We start from the raw sequence: 18489 nt of genomic DNA on the forward strand, positions 1-18489 counted from the left end.
GTTCCTTTGATCCCATCTTGGGGAACACATCCGCTCCCCGGGAACAGGGAAGCCTTACACTCCCTCCCCCATCAAATGAAGAAGAGATGGGTCCAGGTGTCTCTGTGCCATCCACAGCTATGCCACTGGCTGTAAAAAAGGCTTTAATCCAAACATAAACTGGAGTGGGGGAGTACTTATTTTTTATTCTTATACATATATACAGCCTAAAACAAAACAGAAGTAAGATTGTAATACATTTCCATACAGCAAATGAAAATTGGAGGGGGGGGGGGAGACAGAGTTGGAGAATGCTGTAGGTTAAGGAGTTACTGGTAATATAATTCCAGGTTCATGCCGTCATGGATCTCATCTGCAAGGAAGAGTTAAGGGCTGTTTTGTACCTGAATAAGCACAGCCTGCTTCAGTGATTCTCTGGCACCAAGAAGGCTACAGTGTTTTTGAATTGGGTTATGTGATAGAGAGGTTGCTGTTGGCACAAAGTTATGAATCAAAAGGCCTGGTGGTAAACTGTGTTGAAGACCCTGCTCTCAGAGCTTTATCAGACCCAGCTGGAACCTGGTCCACCACCCACATCCCCCTGGCCACATTTTTCACAGTTAGAAAGGATACAGTCATTTAGTGTAACGTGGTCCTTAAAAATTGTGTACCTGAAACAGAATGAAAAAGGCACGTCAGAAGTGACCTGTTCAACTCTGCTGCCTTTTGAAGCTGAACACACGTGGTCTTATTTCTCCCTATCCCTTTTCAAGCCTCCAACTGTTGTCAACCCCTGTATGCGTAACCCTCATTTCTAATCCCGGTCAAGTTATCTCCCTGTGAATCCAGCTGAAAAGAAAGCTCTTGGATTCGTCTGATGAACAAATTAAAAGCAATCAATATCTGCTCCGTGCCATTGCATTTAGTCACCAGTAGGAGGCAGTCTAATGATCAGTGCAGTGGGCTGAGACCTGGGGAAATGGATTCAATTAAGCGCACAATCTATACAGGCATTTAGAGAGAAAAACCATTTTCCACGCTATAATATACTCCCTCTATTCTATAATTGTTTCACTTAATAATTGTGCAGTCTATAATGTAAGTGAAAGTACTAACTCATACATTCACAGCCTAGGCAAACGATCTCAGTTACCCAGGATAACATAATCGCCAGTCAATAGGAGGAAAAACCTCAGATCCCCATTTACCGCCAGTCATAAACTTTGCCAGCAAACTCGAAATGGAAAATCTTCATTGTTTAAATTTAAAAAAAACTCCTATCGACGATAGTTTTCAATTTTTACTTTTAATTTTTTTAATTGATTAAAAAGGCTGTGAATGTATGAGTTAGTACTTTCACTTTCATTATAGACTAAACAATTATTAAGTGAAATAATTATAGAAAAGACAGAGTATATTACAGGGTGGAAATGGATTCGATTCCCAGTGCATTTCCTTGGGAACCTGGGCAAGTTACTTAACCCTCTATTGCCCCAGGTAATGGGCTCAGAAGAGAAAGTGCCTGTATGTCATATGTACGACAGAAAGGCTTGCTTCAGTACAAACATCCATTACACGTAACAATATTGAAGCTCCAGTCATTTGAGGGATCAACAAACAGGCTGTGATGGAGAAAGTTGTAAAGGATTTTCAGATTTCCCCCACCCCCTTTTTCACTCTCTACTGCAGTACTTTTCAATTCAGTCCATGTGACATAGTTAGCCAGTTGGGTTTACAGGATTTACAAAATGAATATGCATGAGATAAATCTGAATACCAAAGAGGCAGTGTGGACATCCTGGAAACCTAACTTGCTGGGTGTTTCCCAAGTCTGAGTTAAGAAGCACTGCGCTGACGAAACTTGTCCTGCGTGTACAACTCACCACTTCTTCAGGACGATTTTGTCACACCGAGTGCCTGTCTGAGCTGCAATCAGCTTCTTCAGGTCACCTATCGTGTCCTCTGAACTATAAAGAGCATTTTGTTAAGGGAAAAAATTGTAAGAAAGCAGGAATGAACTGTGGATCTACGCTGTGCTCATGGAGAGCACATATCACCAGTACGATCGTTTATTATTTATATAGTAACATAGTAAATGACGGCAGATAAAGACCCGAGTGGTCCATCCAGTCTGCCTCTCGCAAAGCAGAGCACAAAGAAAATGTTCGCAATATAATACATTATGATGTCTGCATGGGAGGAAGATGATGAACAGCACAGCGACATCCAGTTAAATCACAGGAGGTGGCAGTCAGGTTTTCAGGATATCCACAGTGAACATGCTTGGAAAAGATTTGCATACTAGTCATTCTGGATATTCTGAAAAACTCACTGGCAAGGGGGTAACTCCTGCACCGACTTGAGAAACACTGCTCTATAATAATAAAAAGGGGGTTTAACAGCTGTGTTTTTGTTCTAACTACTGCTCTAAGAACAAAAGCAAATATTTTTCATGAGGGCAGGTTTATTTCTTAAAGACCCAAGTGCTGTGAGGGCGCAAGGTTTCTAGGAAAAAAAAACACTTGACAAATACAGAATGCCTGGTCTCAGTTGTTCAGTGCTATCTACCTGAAGGCCTGCATTCCAGCTGACCCAGACAGATGTGCTCTCCAGAGACAAGTAGAAGAGATGCAGGCATACAAACCAAGCAAACAGGTAGGCAGGGGGTGCTACACTATACACAGGAAGTGCCATGTATGTACAATAAGTCAAAACGCTTACTTTGCTAGAGAGCATCTCCCCCCATCAGCTACGGAGAACCCTGTTACACAAGAATAACTTTCTTTCCTCAGCATCTCTCGTATGCATGCTCTGAACCAGTGGTCTCAAACACGCGGCCCGGGGGCCACATGTGGCCCACCAGGTACTATTTTGAGGCCTTGGTATGTTTATCATAATCACAAAAGTAAAAACAATTTCTTGATCATATGTCTCTTTAGCTATAAACTGCAATATTATTATTAAGACTTAGCCAAAAGCAAAGATTTATAAACTATAAAGAGTTTTACCTCATGCAAAATTGTCATTTCTTTACTAAGGCATTAACTATTTTTTCTGAGGTCTTCGAAGTACCTACAAATCCAAAATGTGGCCCTGCAAAGGGTTTGAGTTTGAGACCACTGCTTTGAACAGATGAACACAGGATAGGACTTCCAGGTTGCAGCCAAAGCGCTGAAAGGATACTTGCATTTCACCCGCACCTTCTTGCCCAAACGGTCGTTACACACCACTTCAATCATGTCTGTAAAGAGAACAGCTACAATTACTAAAGCTGAAAAAACACATTTCTATGTATTCCACTTAAACGATAGTTCAGCAGTAGCAGAGACAGGGGGGACGATGGGAGCATCGGGGGCAACTGTTTGGGACATTCTGTGGTGTGTTCTCTTAGGCTGGACGATGCAACTGTTACGGCTGCAGTTATGGGGATTTTATAGCGCAACTGAGGCGAATTAAGTTTAAATCAGCTTGCATAATTCATTGTATATTATGGACTGATCTTGCCTTTTTCTGCCACCAGATTATGTGGTACTTTATTACTACATTTTCCATAGATGCAGGGGATCTCAAAGTCCCTCCTAGAGGGCCGCAATCCAGTGGGGTTTTCAGGATTTCCCCAGTGACTATGCATTGAAAGCAGCGCACGCGCATAGACCTCATGCACATTCATTGGGGGAATCCTGAAAACCCGACTGGATGGCGGCCCTCCAGGAGGGACTTTGAGACCCCTGGACTAGAGGAATGCGGTATAAACCACAGCTCAACTCCTCTTTTGCTTACGCTGCCATTACAATTTGGAACTTTTTTTTTAATATGACTTCTTGTAACATTCATGGCATGACGAGATTTTAATTATTGATGGATTTGGATGTAAATCGTCTTGAACCTTTTTGGTATGTTGCAATTAATAAATTGGGGTTTTTTTTTTTATAATTCTTTATTCCTTTTTAATCCTTCAACAAGTGTACAAGAAAAATCATACATAGTCTCAGAAACAACACTTGATAAATCCATCAAAACAATAACAATTGTATATATATATATATATATAAAAACCCATAACCCACCCTCCCTCCCAACACTATTTCTCTTAATTCATAAAGTGTACAAGAAAGTTAAACTTCTCCTTCTCCTCTATTAACTTAAAGGAAATCCTTCCCCTCCCTCTTAATTATTTGATTTCAACAATTCATAACTGCTAATCGCCGAAAAAGGGCGCCAAACGTCAGCAACCGCCGAGAAGCGTCGCCCGCACCTACCGTCGCCTCGGCCGGCTCCCAGCGCTTCCGCCCACGTCACTTCCGCCGACGCTCTGGACGCCTCTTCCGCTCACGTGACGGGCTCGATGGCTGCGAGGCGGCCGCTTCCCGGCTCGCTGGCGCTGTCCTGGCTCCCCGACAGCGCTCTGCTGCACATCCTCTCCTACCTGCCTGTGAAGGACTTGCTGCGCAGCGGCCGGTGAGGGGGACGAGGAGGCACCGCTGCAATAGCTGCTTCTCTGTGCTGTCTTCAGACATTAGATGCATCGGTGTCATATACGCGCCTTTCCCTTCTCTGTGCTGTCTTCATACTGCAGGTGCATCTGTGTAATATCTGCATGATGCTTTGATGATGCACCTTTCCATTGTCTGTGCTGTGTTCATACTTGAGGTGGATCGGTGTAATATCTGCATGATGCGCCTTTCCCTTCTCTGTGCTGTCTTCAGACATTAGATGCATCGGTGTCATATGTGCATCAGGCTCTGATGACGCGCCTTTCCCTTCTCTGTGCTGTCTTCAGACATTAGATGCATCGGTGTCATATGTGCATCAGGCTCTGATGACGCGCCTTTCCCTTCTCTGTGCTGTCTGCAGACATTAGATGCATCGGTGTCATCTGCGCATCAGGCTCTGATGACGCGTCTTTCCCTTTTCTGTGCTGTCTTCATACTGCAGGTGCATCTGTGTAATATCTGCATGATGCTTTGATGATGCACCTTTCCATTGTCTGTGCTGTGTTCATACTTGAGGTGGATCGGTGTAATATCTGCATGATGCGCCTTTCCCTTCTCTGTGCTGTCTTCAGACATTAGATGCATCGGTGTCATATGTGCATCAGGCTCTGATGATGCGCCTTTCCCTTTTCTGTGCTGTCTTCATACTGCAGGTGCATCCATGTAATATCTGCATGATGCTTTGATGATGCACCTTTCCATTGTCTGTGCTGTCTTCATACTTCATGTGGATCGGTATAATATCTGCATGCACGTTTCTGTTGTCTGTGCTGTTCATACTTTACACGTTCTTGCTTGAGTCTCAGATGAAGAAGTCATTCTTCAGTTGTCTGTGCCATAGTTACACTTTACATGTATCAGTGCAATACCTGTGTGGCTCTGATGATTATCTGCATTTTTGTTTTCTTTTCTGTGTTCCTGTTTTACATGTGCAAGTGCGATGGCTGCATGTGGTTCTGATCAAGATCTGCTGTTCACCTTTCCATGCTGTATTCTTCCTCTAAGCTATGTGTTTATGACGCCTGCATGGGACACTGATAAGAACACTGTTGTACTGTGTGTGCAGTGTCTCTGCTTTGCATGTATTGCTGGGCCACCTGCACGGGTGCTGCTGACTCTCTGCAGTCATATTTTCAGTCTCATTCCACCTCTTCTTTTGCTTTCCAGCTTACTTCCTCCCCTCTGTCCTTTCCTGCATATGTTCGTTCTTCCCCATTCCCTTGCTCACCAGTTGCTTAGTCTATATATACTTATATTTATCCAGCAGCTTCAGAGTTACTTGTTTGGATTTCTCTTTTCAGAGTCTGCAAGCACTGGAAGAAGCTGGTTTTGGACAAAACCCTGTGGAAGGATGTCAATTTAATGCCTTACAAAGTAATTTATTAAAATGCAAATTAACTTAAGGTTACTCTTAGGAACAGGCATAAACACTCGTGGTAGAGCCGGGGATTAGAACTGAGGAGCAGAGCAATAAAGCAACTCACCTTCAGAGAGTCGGTGAGAGAGACGGGGATTCAAACTGATGTACAGATTTGTGGCAGAGCAAAGGTCTCTCCCACGTATTAGATAAATCCCTCTATGCTTCGAATTTGCTGCTCGGACAGACAGGGGCAGGATTAAAGCACATACAAACCAGGCACAAACCTAGCGCTCTCTCAAATCTGCTAATTCAGTGGTTCCTAGATAGAATTGTACCCTGATGAAAGAAGAGGGAGGCCTAGGGGGATGGAACCACTTCTGCCTGTTTTCCTGACTCCCTGCGCAATGTCCTTTAGTCTGCAGAAGTTAGTGAATAGCACTTCTGATCTGCTGCTTCCTTCTCGTTCAGTTTTTTTCTGTAGTTAGAACCTCATAGGGGTTTTAAAATTCATTTATACTATATGTAATGGGGGGGAGAGGTCCAAGCTCTTGTTTGGCTGAGTATCCCAAAGAGTTAATCCTGCACCGCTAACGTGTGTTTTATTTTTTTGTCTCGTGTGTTTTGATCTAGATAAATTCTAAAGTCCTCTGGCACCTTGTCCGTCATTACCTGGGCAGCAGCCTGAGATCCCTACAGCTCAAAGGTCTGCTACACTCCGTCAAGAAGCAGGATCTCCTGACCCAGAACGTGTTGCAGGCGTTAGCCAAGCGGTGCCCTGGCCTGCAGCGCCTCTGCCTGCATAAGGCTGACCTGCGCTCCCTGAGCTACGAGTCCCTGCCATCTTCTCTAAAGGTCCTGGAGCTGAGCCACTGTGAGATCCCCTTTGCCTGGTTCCAGACCACGACTCCCTGCACTGTGCCCCTCCCGCAGCTGGAACACCTCGCCCTCTCCAAGGTGCCCGCCTTCTCCAACCAGGACCTGGAAATGGTCTCCTTGTGCAACCCGCTGAAGACTCTCATTCTCTCGGGGACCTACCGCGTGACCACGAAAGGGATGCTGCTGGCCGTGGGTCACCTGAAGCAGGTGAAACGCCTGACGTTACATGGCTGTGACATCAGCAACACAGGGCTATATGCCATCGCTAAGAACCTGAAGGCGCTGCAGCACCTGGGTCTCGCTGGATTCCACCGTCTGGATGAGGGCCTACCCTGCCTGACTGTACTGAAGACCCTGGAGCGCCTTGACTTGTGGCAGTGTGACCAGCTCTCCGCTGACACCATTGTGTCTGTGTGTGCTGAGCTGCCCGCCTTGAAAAGCCTTAATTTGAACGGGTTAGTGTTTGAGGACCAGGGAATTATTAAAATCCGAGAGAGCCTGCCCAACTGTGTCATTACTAATGATTTAGCGGACTTTTCTTCCACATCAGAACTTCACTTCTAAATCAGGCCTTTTCACCTCTGGAAATCCCGCATCCTCACCACCAAATACTAATTCAGGGATGTGGAGAGACTGGAGGGGGGTGGTTCTAATTCGGAGTCTGGTCTCTGGTTCTGTGTACCAGGGCTCAAATCCCCAGCTCTAAAGACTGAGTCCTTTTTCTTCCTGTGCCTTTAATGATTCTCATTGCAACTGAAAGATAGCAGTAATAAACCACAAGTGGTCCCTGGGCGATACAAAGATGCCCCGGTTGTTACGCTCAGATGGCTTTTAAAACTTGGTACTGCCTTTCTTCCGGAGATAACAAAGTGGTTTACAATACATATAAAAACCTCAGGAAAAGAGTGGCAATTCCAAATAGGACAGAAAGAAATTAAAGAGAGGGAAAAATATCAGAGTCCTGGGGAGAAAAGGAGACAAGACTGCAGTGTTGAAGGCCCAGCACTGGATTACACCTATGCAAAACCCAATCCATATATATATATATATTTTTTTTTTTTTGCGAATCCATGTTGTGAGACTGGATGTTACATCTGGAAAAGCTGGGATTGATTCCAAGGCCGTATCTTAAAAATCCCCCGATTGGTCAGGGTGGGGGGGGGGAAACAGTTTAGCACAGGGTGTATGCTACTATTTTCTGTGGTTTCGTGACCCCCCCCCCCCTGTCGGTGACTGATGCTGCGATGAGTGAGTGAATGGAAGGATTGGGGGCCTGGATCATAGCGGATAGAAGTTTATAGTACCAAAGCCCAGCAGACACTGGTTCTATTTGAGCCTGTATCTCGAAGCAGCGGAAAGAAACTGGAATAATATAAGCCCTGAAAGGATGCTGCATGTACAGGGCATAAGGAATTGGTAGCCCGCCTTTCCGCCCAGATGTGGCCATTTGATTTTGCACTTTTTTGATCCGCTGGAAATGGTAACTGGAAACTGCTCCTGGGTTTTTTGTGCCAAGTTTTAAAAAAAATGGATATACCGCTTAAAGATTATCTAAGCGGTGTACATTACATTTAAAAATTAAAAATATGTGCACCCAAAATGCCGTGTCGCTAGCCATGTCAAATGACTGTGGTAACCAGGCCAAATACTTGCCTACAAGACTCAGTCTGAGCCACCCAAGTGGGGGGGAAAATGCTTGCAAACCGGCTTCCTGTTTCTGTAGTCTTAACACAGGTAGCTTTTTAGTTTTCACTTTCCAGCCCATCTTGGACAAATTGCTTTGACCTTGGGCAACCGGGGAGAAGGGGGGAGGTGGGAGGTGGGCGTCAGATTGGTCCGGGGGTCCAGCACACAGTCTGCTCGCTATCCCCACAGCCCAGGCGCCTCTTGCCAGGCTCTGTTTATAAACCAGATGAAACGTATAAATGTGATTTTATGAATAAAACTATTTTTGTTGTAATTTGTACAACAGCCTGTGTGACTTCTCTAGCAGGGCAGACATAATGGGAAGTTTTAATTTTCAGGTGCAGATCCCACAGATCTTTTTAGGCCTGGAAATGTACAATTCCATCAGCCTCCAAATGCATTGGACCCAATATTCTAAGACATGACACCTGAATGTATAAGTGCTTTTTTAAATTAATTTGTATTATAGCACAGAGAGAAACTGTTAAAGCAGTTATTAGAATTTCTCTTAAAATGTGTTGGGACAGATTTAAGGGTCTCATTGTGTAAACTACACTTCCCTCCTTCCCCCTCCGAATCCGCGGTTTCAGCATCTGCGGATTTGGTTATTCGCGATTTTAAAACAAAACACACATTTTCATTTTTCGGGCTATTTTAAGCCCTGTGAGCCCCCACTTAAGCCTTACCTGGTGGTCTAGTGGGTTTTCGGGGCAGGAGTGATCTTTCCACACTCCTGCACCATGCAGATTGTTCACAGGAAATGGCTGCCTTGAGCTCCTGTAGTCTCTCGAGACTATGACGGGAGCTCAAGGCAGCCATTTCCTATGAGCGATCTGCATGGGGCAGGAGCGTGGGAAGATCGCTCTTGCCCCGAAAACCTGCTGGACCACCAGGTAAGGCTTAAGGGGGGCTTACAGGGCTTAAAATAGCCGGGGGGGGGGAAGCGGGGGTTAGGGGCAGAATCGACGTGAATATTATATGCGGTTTTTTAATATTCACGGGCCGGTTCTGCCCCTAACCCCCGTGGATACAGAGGGAGAAGTGTACTTGTGAAGAAAAGAGGAAGGGGGAGTTTGATAGAAACAATTAAATACCTCTGGCAGAAAGATGGAAATTTTGGATAAATAATAATCAAATAAATAATCTTAGATTACTGAATTTTCCAAAGGTACCTTATTGTCTGCTAAAGATACTTTTCCTGTCTTTTCAAAAATATATTATCTTCCTAGAAAAACCTCAGAGGAACAACATCCGGTAGAGGGCGAAGAGACAGATGGATTGAACTACAATCCTGGAAACTTCAACGAAGGAGGTAGCTTTATTAGTAACAGTCGTCCTGCTACCCGACAAGAGTTGGATTTTAAAGTTATACTTCAAAAATAGACACAAAGAATTTAGGGGACAGAGAGTTCAAATATTTCCTGATGTGACAAAAGAAACGCAGAAAACAGTTCTTACTTCTCAAACCAGGGGTTACTGCGATGGATGCTTTAGTCTTATGCCGATATCTATGCAAGTGTATAGTGAAGTACAGATCTTCTAATTATGTATTTTTTGAACCTTCACAGCTAACGGGTTTTCTGTCCATGAAACGTCTTGAAGGGGAGATAGTTACAACTTAGTTAATTAGACTGCTCCTGTGAATCACTTTCAGCAATCCGCGTAATTGGTAAAATTGGTTATACTTATTTAGTTTCTATTCTCACTCAAAATTACCACCTTGGATCCTTAATATGGGACTTTAAAATTGATTAAGCAAATGCGTTATTTTCTAATTGTTCGTTTTAGTTTCCTTTTTGTATATTGCCGATTGTCTTTTTTTTATTTTTATTTATTTATAAGATTTTACATTATTATCAAGCATAACTTGTACAGAAAGTATAATCAAGAAAATATAACATTTAGGTTTAACTTCCAATCCTAATAATGGATCAAAGGAAAAAGGAAAAAAAGAAAACATTTCTTATCTTAATCACACACTAGTCCTCAATTTGAATCCAAGATTAATGAAAAGAGTAATTAAATTGAAGAATAATTTTACAAGGAAAATTTACTGAATCTGTGCTGATGCAGAGCTCATTATCACTTAGGTACAGTTGGTGTTCCACATTCAAGACGTTTCAGAGAAAGAAAAGCAATCAAATGAGCTGGTTCTGCAAAAACATATTTAAAGGAACGATATCTGATGACACATTTACATGGATATCTAAGAAAGAAAAAAGCTCCAATCTGAGTCACACCTGGCTTCAACATTAGGAATTCCCTTCTTCTCTTCTGAGTCTTCCTAGAGACATCAGGAAATATTTGAATATGGAGACCCAGGAAGTCCTTAGACCTATTTTTCAAGAAAAGTTTAAGGATCCAGTCCCTACAGTCAGTAAGAGGGTGGCTGGAGTAGCCAATTCTCTATCTGACTGTTCCAATAAAGTGGAAACGTCCAAGGGTGCTTCCTGCGACATTCCTTCATCTTCTTTCTTTTGAGGATCCTGATTTTTTTTTTGTAGGCAAATAATATACCCTTGTAAGAGGTGGTAAAGAATCCTCAGGTATTGTTAGTATCTCCAGAAAGTAGCGCTTTATCATTTCTCGTGGAGAAATTGATGAAATTTTTGGAAAATTGATTAAACGCAAATTATTAGCCCAAGTCTATTTTCAAGATCTTCCAGTTTTGTTTTCATAATTAAATTATCTTTAACAAGTAGATCTTGATTACTTTTAATTGTTTTAAGTTCCTTGTTTTCTTCTTGTATTTCGGACTCCAGTCTCAGCACATCCTTGCGATAAGGCGGCCTCCAGAATTGCACACAGTATTCCAGGTGGGGCCTCACCATGGATCTATACAATGGCATAATGACTTACGACTGACGAAACCCCTTCGTATGCAGCCCATGATTTGTCTTGCCTTGGACGAAGCCTGCCAATCAAGTGGAGCAGGCTTCGTCCAAGGCAAGACAAATCATGGGCTGCATACGAAGGGGTTTCGTCAGTCGTAAGGCGGAAGTCATTATGCCATTGTATAGATCCATGGTGAGGCCCCACCTGGAATACTGTGTGCAATTCTGAAGGCTGCATTATCGCAAGGATGTGCTGAGACTGGAGTCAGTGCAAAGAATGGCCACCCGGATGGTCTCGGGACTCAAGGATCTACCATACGAAAAACGGCTTGACAAATTACAGCTATACTCGCTCGAGGAGCGCAGAGAGAGGGGGGACATGATCGAGACGTTCAAGTATCTTACGGGCCGCATCGAGGCGGAGGAAGACGTCTTCTTTTTCAAGGGTCCCGCGGCAACGAGAGGGCATCCGTGGAAAATCAGGGGCGGGAAACTACGAGGTGACACCAGGAAATTCTTTTTCACTGAAAGAGGTGGTTGATCACTGGAATAGTCTTCCACTACAGGTGATTGAGGCCAGCAGCGTGCCTGATTTTAAGGCCAAATGGGATCGGCACATGGGATCTATTCACAGGGCAAAGGTAGGGGAGGGACATTAAGGTGGGCAGACTAGATGGGCCGTGGGCCCTTATCTGCCGTCTAGTTCTATGTTTCTATATCTTGCTTTAATAAATTAATTTCTCCTTTCTGGATTTTTATTTCTTGATCCAAATATTTTATTTGCGGATTAAGGGAATTCCCTAAATTAGATACTAAGTCCCATAGAGAATCTAAAGTGACTTCAGAGGGCTTGTCAGGTGGAATAAACGTAACTTGTGTCTTTAAATGTTGTTCACTTGAGTGCTTTACCTCTCTGAAGTCCTGAGTTCCTTCAGCCAACGTTGTCCCAATCGCTGGTTCTTTCCAGAGGAGAGAATCACTCTGGGTTGTTCCCTGTAACGAGCCCTCCAACGAACTGGCCTCTCGGGGGGAGAACACTTCCTCTTCGGGTGTGCTCTCTCCTCGCGTTGAACTGGCTCCCAGCGCTTGTGGCTGAAGCGGAGGCATCCTTACGTCGGGGCTCAGCGTGATGTCAAGCCCTTGAGGAGACCCCGCAGCACTACTCTCTGCCGGGACACTCGCAGGGCGATTCCCCGACGCTTCCTGCTCGCTCAGAAGTCGCCGAAAAATGTCGTTGACGGTAGGCACCGGGGCTACCGAACGTCGGGAGGCTCCACCGACGCTTCTGCCCCTTCTTTTCGGCATTTTAGCCGACAGCTCTTAAGGTAAATGGACTATCCACGGCGTCCTCCCAGCAGTCAGATAACAGTAGCGGCCATCTTGGATCCCATTGCCGATTGTCTTGATCATACTCTGTACAAGAAGTTATTCTTGATAATTTGTTCAATAAATAAATAAATACCTCTGTGGCATAAATAGACAGGAAGTGAGTCTCTTTCAACGGAAAGGAAGCTCTGGAAAGAGGGGCAGAGGGTGAAGGTGAAAGGGGACAGACTCAGGGGTAACCCGAGGAAATACTTCTTCGCAGAAAGGCTGGCGAATTCATGGAACTGGGGGAGACAAAGATTCTGAGCTCAAGAAAGCTTGGGCCGGGCATAAGGGCGAGGAAGGCACGGTAGATGGGCAGACTGGATAGGTTGCAGGGTCTTTACTGTCATTCCTCCTCCGCAAAGCACATTGGCTACCCATCACTCATCTCCTCGCCTTTAAAACAAACAAACAAAAACTCTAACCAACCAGCGTTCATAGATAAACTCATCATCCAGGACCCTCCGATCTAACAGTCAAAACCTACTTTCCATACCGTCAACACGATACCACTCGCAAATCCACTTTTTCAGTCCCATTAGATCTTCGATTAGAGAAATTTAAAGCCAAACTTAAAACTTTTCTCTTTAAAGACGCTTTTACTCTCTAGAACCTTTAATTCTTGTGAAGCCTTGAAACATCAAACGCTTCTTCTGAAGCGATCCCCATCCTAATGTCTTACCACTCCTCAGTTACCTTCCTTTTTTTACTCATTTTACTTGGATGTATTTTTAAAAACCTTCCCCTCCCCAACTTCCCTTTTGTTCCATGTACGTCAATGTGAATCCGTCTAGTATTTTTAATATTTGATAAAATATTGCTTTTATTTACCTATTTTAATTGTTTTCTACAATCTTTTTATAATGTGCACCGTTTAGACACTTGTTTTGATAGAGAGTATATCAAAAAGAAAGAAACTTGAATTGTGGATAGGTAATGTATTGGACAGGTTAATGGTTAGTTCACTCATCAACAAGCGTAAACACACACACTTATGACACGATGAGAGAGTTTCCAAGTATGTGCGTACATTATAAAATTCGCTAATCTCTGTCCATAGATGCAAACGTTCATTTGAAGTTAGGCACAGTTTCTGCCGAGATACACAGGTGCCTACTTATCCTCCTAAAAACCAGACACCTTGTTCTTAAAGTGCTCTCTATGTATAAGGACATAAGCGTGACCTTTACTACGACAGACTGAAAGTCCATCAAGCCCAGCGTCCTGTTTTCAGCCGTGGCCAATCCAGGTCAGAAGTATCTGGCAAGATCCTGAAAGAGTAAAACAGATTTCATACTTTTATTGCCCTAGAAATAAGCAGTGGATTTCCCCGAGTCCATGTTAATAATGGCTTATGGAATTTTAAGAAATTAGCCAAACCTTTTTTTTTTTTTTAACCCTGCTAAGCTAATAGCTTTCACCACATTCTTTGGTAACGAATTCCGGAGTTTAATTACATGTTGAGTGGAAAAAAATATATATTCTAATTTATTTAAAAGTTTTACTACTTGGTAGCTTCATTGCATGACTTATAATCCTAATATTTTTGGAAAGGGCAAGAGAGTCATGTGTACCCACTCCACTCAGTATTTTATAGACCTGTCATATCTCCCCTGAGCTGTCTTTTCTCCAGGCTGAAGAGCCCTAGCCACTTTGGCCTTTCCTCATCCCCTCTTTATCATAGAATGAGGGGCCGAGGTGGCGTTTACTGTTTGTATAAACCATACGTGGGTATGCCAGTCTTTGGTTGCTATATATATAAGCTGTGCTGCCCAATAACCAGGTAGAATTCAGATGCTATGGTAATTTATGTAAGCAGCAAGGTTTGGCACCTCTGTGAGGAATGTGTGAATAATTTGATACATCTAAGGTGAGACATTTGCAAATTCTTCCCTCTACGTGTTGCAGAAAATGGACCTTTTTGCTAGAGTTGCCAGTTCCTCCCTCAGGCTGGTAAATCTCTGACTAATATCGCTTGTCAAACGAGAGATTGCCTGCCATTGTGCAAACACACCTGGAAAGTAACTGACGCCACGGCTGCTGCCTCCCCTTCCCCCAAGACTTTGATAATGATTTTCTTACAAAGAAACTGCAGTTCTTGAACACCGCAACCCTGCAAGAGAGAGGCGAGCAGGTGCTTCCTGAGAGCCTGGTGTCCGGGGAGGTGGAGACAGTGTAGTTACTTACCTGTAACGCAGGTTCTCCGTGGACAGCAGGATAGTCAGCCACAACCCTGCAAGAGAGAGGCGAGCAGGTGCTTCCTGAGAGCCTGGTGTCCGGGGAGGTGGAGACATACGACTCCAAGAATACCCTGATCTACCCTGTTAGGATGTCACAGCCCTGTGTGCAGTAAAGGTGGGGACCCTGTTTCCTGTTAACCCATCTGGGTGATTAAGAGCGTAAGAACAGCCTTCCTGGGTCAGACCAATGGTCCATCTGGCCCAGTATCCCGTTTTCACGGAGGCCAATCCAAGTCGCAAGTACCTGGCAAAAACCCAAATAGTAGTAGCATTCCAGAATCTCAAAGAATAAGTGAGATTCCAGAATCCCAAAAAGTAGCAACATTCCGTATGGAAGCCCCAAATAGTAGCAAGGTTCCATGCTATCAATCCCAGGGCAAGCAGTGGCTTCCCCATGTCTGTCTCAACAGCAGTGTATGGGCTTTTCCTCCAGGAACCAGCTTTGAGCAGGCTGACCTTGAGGTGCCCTTCCTGCCTCTGGGGTAAAGGTGGGGGGCAGCGCAGTGACTTCCTTGCTTCCTCCTGCCGGAGGGTTTGAAGACAGACCTATGATTAATTTTTTATTCTAACTATACTCTGTTTTTCCTTGATTGTAAACCACTTTGGATGACTCTGGTCACTAAAAAATATTGCTGTATAACATCCTTATGCTTCAACTGCATCTCTAAGCATCCTTGCTCTGTACTAATCTGTTCACCATAAACTGTGCTGTAAATCACCTTAAACCTTTGTAGGCATAAATCCCAGATTAGATTAGATTCATACACAGCTATCTGGTTAGAGGAGGGAGGTTCCGGTCCCCCTCCCAGCAAGCAAAAGAGAGCGCAGAACCCAGAACTGCAGACGCTGGCAAAAAAAACCCTGCCTGGGTTAAAAATGTGCTCATGGCGCCACAAAAACCTCTTGTTTCCGGAAACTAGAAAAAATAGGAAATGCAGAAAAAAGGGTAAATTTAAGAGTGAATTATGGGCAATTCTGCTGAATGGGCAGGATTGGCTTTGTGGTCCATCGCAATGCTTCTGCTTTTTAAACTTTACTTAGCAATGTAGGGGGTAATAGTTCCCCCATCTGCTGATTATGGTTAGTTTCTGGTCTACATCTGGAAATGTTTACTAATTTTATTAACTATTACCTTGTAAAGTACATACACTATCATCCCACCCCCTGCTATCATTCCTCACCCTGTATCCCCTCTACTCTCCAGTAAGAACATCATCCTATGCTCCCTACACCCCAGTAATAACTATCACCCCAACCCTCCTATCGCTCCTCACCCTAAGTCCTGAATATCAGCATACAATAACGTACTAAGAGCTCTTCCCCCTGATGAACAGGGGCACCTGGGTGAGCTCCGAGGATCAAGTGAATACTTGAGAAATCAGCTTGCATTTCCAGAAGTAAATCTAGACTAAATCTTAAGAACATAACAGCAGCCATACTGGGTCAGACCAAAGGTCCATCTAGCCCAGTCTCTGTTTCCGTCACAACACCTGGGGCAAACCCAAATAGTAGCAAGATTCCATGCAACTGATCCCGGGACAAGCAGTGGCTTCCCCCATGTCTGTCTCAATAACAGACTATGGACTTTTCTTCCAGGAACTTGTCCAACCCTTTCTTGAACCCAGTTACACTAACTGCTGTAACCACCTTCTCTGGCAACGAGTTCCAGAACTATTCTTTGTGTACATAAGAATTGCCGCTGCTGGGTCAGACCAATGGCCCATCCTGCCCAGCCTTCCGCTCACGCGGCGGCCCCAAGGTCAAGACCAGTGCTCCAAATGAGTCCAGTCTCACCAGTTTAGCATGAACTTGTCCAACTTTGTCTTGAAACCCTGGAGGGTGTTATCCCCTATAACAGACTCCGGAAGAGCGTTCCAGTTTTCTACCACTCTCTGTTTCTTTTAAAAGTATTCCAATGTAATTTCATGGAGTGTCCCCTGGCTTTTGTATCATGAGGAACAAAATGTAGTTTGGAAGATTAGTTCATAGAGTGCCAAATCTCTGTGGAAGTGCTCTGTAAAATTCATGTCCAGCTTTCTGATTCAATACAAAATGGTATGGTCTAGAAGGGGATCCATGTAGCACACTAGAACACAATAAGAAAGGCAGCATCCGATAAACTGTTGGATAGAAATGTACCCAACCACTGGTCATTACTTTTGGGGCATCTGTTTGCACACATTTTTAAAGACATTTTCTACTTCAGATTCTTCTGTAAACAGCCTTCAACTCATAACCCTACTCCCTCTGCTCACCACCCTAGCCAGCAGTTTAACCCTCCCCTCTAACTGTAACCCCTATTCTGGCATCCTGTTTGTCTGGATTGTTTAGATTGCAAACTCACTCGAGTAGGGACTGTCTTCTCTGTGACTCTGTACAGCGCTGCATATATCTGGTAGTGTTACAGGAAATCATTCATAGTAGTAGTGTGAAGAGTTTCAGTCTTTGAGAAGCAGAGCTGAGATTGTGATGTCATAATGCCTCATTCCACCAATAAGAGACAACCTCATCAGTGATGTCACAGTGGCTCAATTATCCTGTACTCCCATCAGGCTATATGCTGGAAATGAAGACAGGAAACTGACAGGGTTGACGGTCAGTCTAGAAGAGGTATGTAGGCAGATTGATAGGCTTAAGAGCGATAAATCCCCGGGACCGGATGGCATCCATCCAAGGGTCATCAAGGAACTGAAAGGGACCATAGCTGAACTGCTTCAACTAATAGCCAATCTGTCGATCAAATCGGGAAAGATTCTGGAAGACTGGAAGGTGGAGAATGTTACACCGATCTTCAAGAAAGGTTTGAGGGGAGATCCGAGAAACTACAGACCGGTGAGTCTGACTTCGGTACCGGGAAAGATGGTAGAGTCGCTGATAAAGGACCGCATCATTAATTACCTTGACGGACACGGACTGATGAGGACCAGTCAGCACGGTTTTAGCAAAGGCAGATCGTGTTTGACGAATTTGCTGCACTTCTTTGAGGGAGTAAACAGATAGATAGACAAGAGCAATCCGGTCAATATTGTATATCTGGATTTTCAGAAGGCATTTGACAAGGTTCCGCATGAACGACTACTTTGGAAAATTGCGAGCCATGGAATCGAGGGTTAAATACTCACGTGGATTAAAAACTGGCTGGATCATAGGAAACAGAGAGTGGGGGTAAATGGACAATACTCAGACTGGAAGAGCGTCACCAGTGGGGTGCCGCAGGGCTCGGTGTTTGGACCCGTGCTCTTCAACATCTTTATAAATGATCTAGACATTGGTACGACGAGTGAGGTGATGAAATTTGCGGACGATACGAAGTTATTCAGAGTAGTGAAGCCACAGGGGGATTGCAAAGATCTGCAACGTGACATAATTAGGCTTGAGGAATGGGCATCAACATGGCAGATGAGGTTCAACGTGGATAAGTGTAATGTGATACATGTCGGTAACAAAAATCTCATGCACGAATACAGGATGTCCGGCCGGTACTTGGAGAGACCTCCCAGGAAAGAGACTTGGGAGTTCTGATCGACAAGTCGATGAAGCCGTCCACGCAATGTGCGGCGGCGGCAAAAAGGGTGAATAGAATGCTAGGAATGATAAAGAAGGGGATCACGAACAGATCGGAGAAGATTATCATGCCGCTTTACCGGGCCATG

At 44.2% G+C, this 18489-nt stretch overlaps 2 protein-coding genes across 5 annotated transcripts in view; one reads left to right on the top strand and one right to left on the bottom strand.

The window, feature by feature from the left end:
• Positions 1-165: 165 nt before the first annotated feature.
• On the bottom strand, positions 166-4368 carry UBL5 (ubiquitin like 5). 2 transcript variants are annotated; one of them, XM_033925033.1, is made up of 5 exons: positions 4239-4368; positions 3163-3220; positions 1863-1946; positions 613-650; positions 166-352 (listed from the first exon to the last, which is right to left on the bottom strand). In XM_033925033.1, exons 2-5 carry the CDS (start codon positions 3216-3218, stop codon positions 309-311), a joined length of 222 nt encoding a protein of 73 aa, XP_033780924.1. In that variant the 5' UTR covers positions 3219-3220; positions 4239-4368; the 3' UTR covers positions 166-308. The 2 variants fall into 2 exon arrangements, with proteins under 2 accessions (XP_033780924.1, XP_033780925.1); XM_033925034.1 differs by lacking the exon at positions 4239-4368 and adding an exon at positions 4176-4230.
• The window catches only part of FBXL12 (F-box and leucine rich repeat protein 12), a 27334-nt gene continuing 13045 nt past the window's right edge, over positions 4201-18489 (top strand). Inside the window, exons 1-4 of one of the 3 annotated variants that reach the window (XM_033925030.1) lie at positions 4201-4437; positions 5774-5846; positions 6463-7163; positions 9624-9706. In XM_033925030.1, the coding sequence (XP_033780921.1) occupies positions 4325-4437; positions 5774-5846; positions 6463-7163; positions 9624-9706 (970 nt within the window). In that variant the 5' untranslated portion in view covers positions 4201-4324. Of the gene's footprint in view, positions 4556-5773; positions 5847-6462; positions 7164-9623; positions 9707-18489 lie in introns of all 3 variants that reach the window. The other 2 variants (XM_033925032.1, XM_033925031.1) reach the window with 2 other exon arrangements.

Source organism: Geotrypetes seraphini, chromosome 16, assembly GCF_902459505.1.
Source record: "Geotrypetes seraphini chromosome 16, aGeoSer1.1, whole genome shotgun sequence".
Classification (NCBI taxonomy): domain Eukaryota; kingdom Metazoa; phylum Chordata; class Amphibia; order Gymnophiona; family Dermophiidae; genus Geotrypetes; species Geotrypetes seraphini.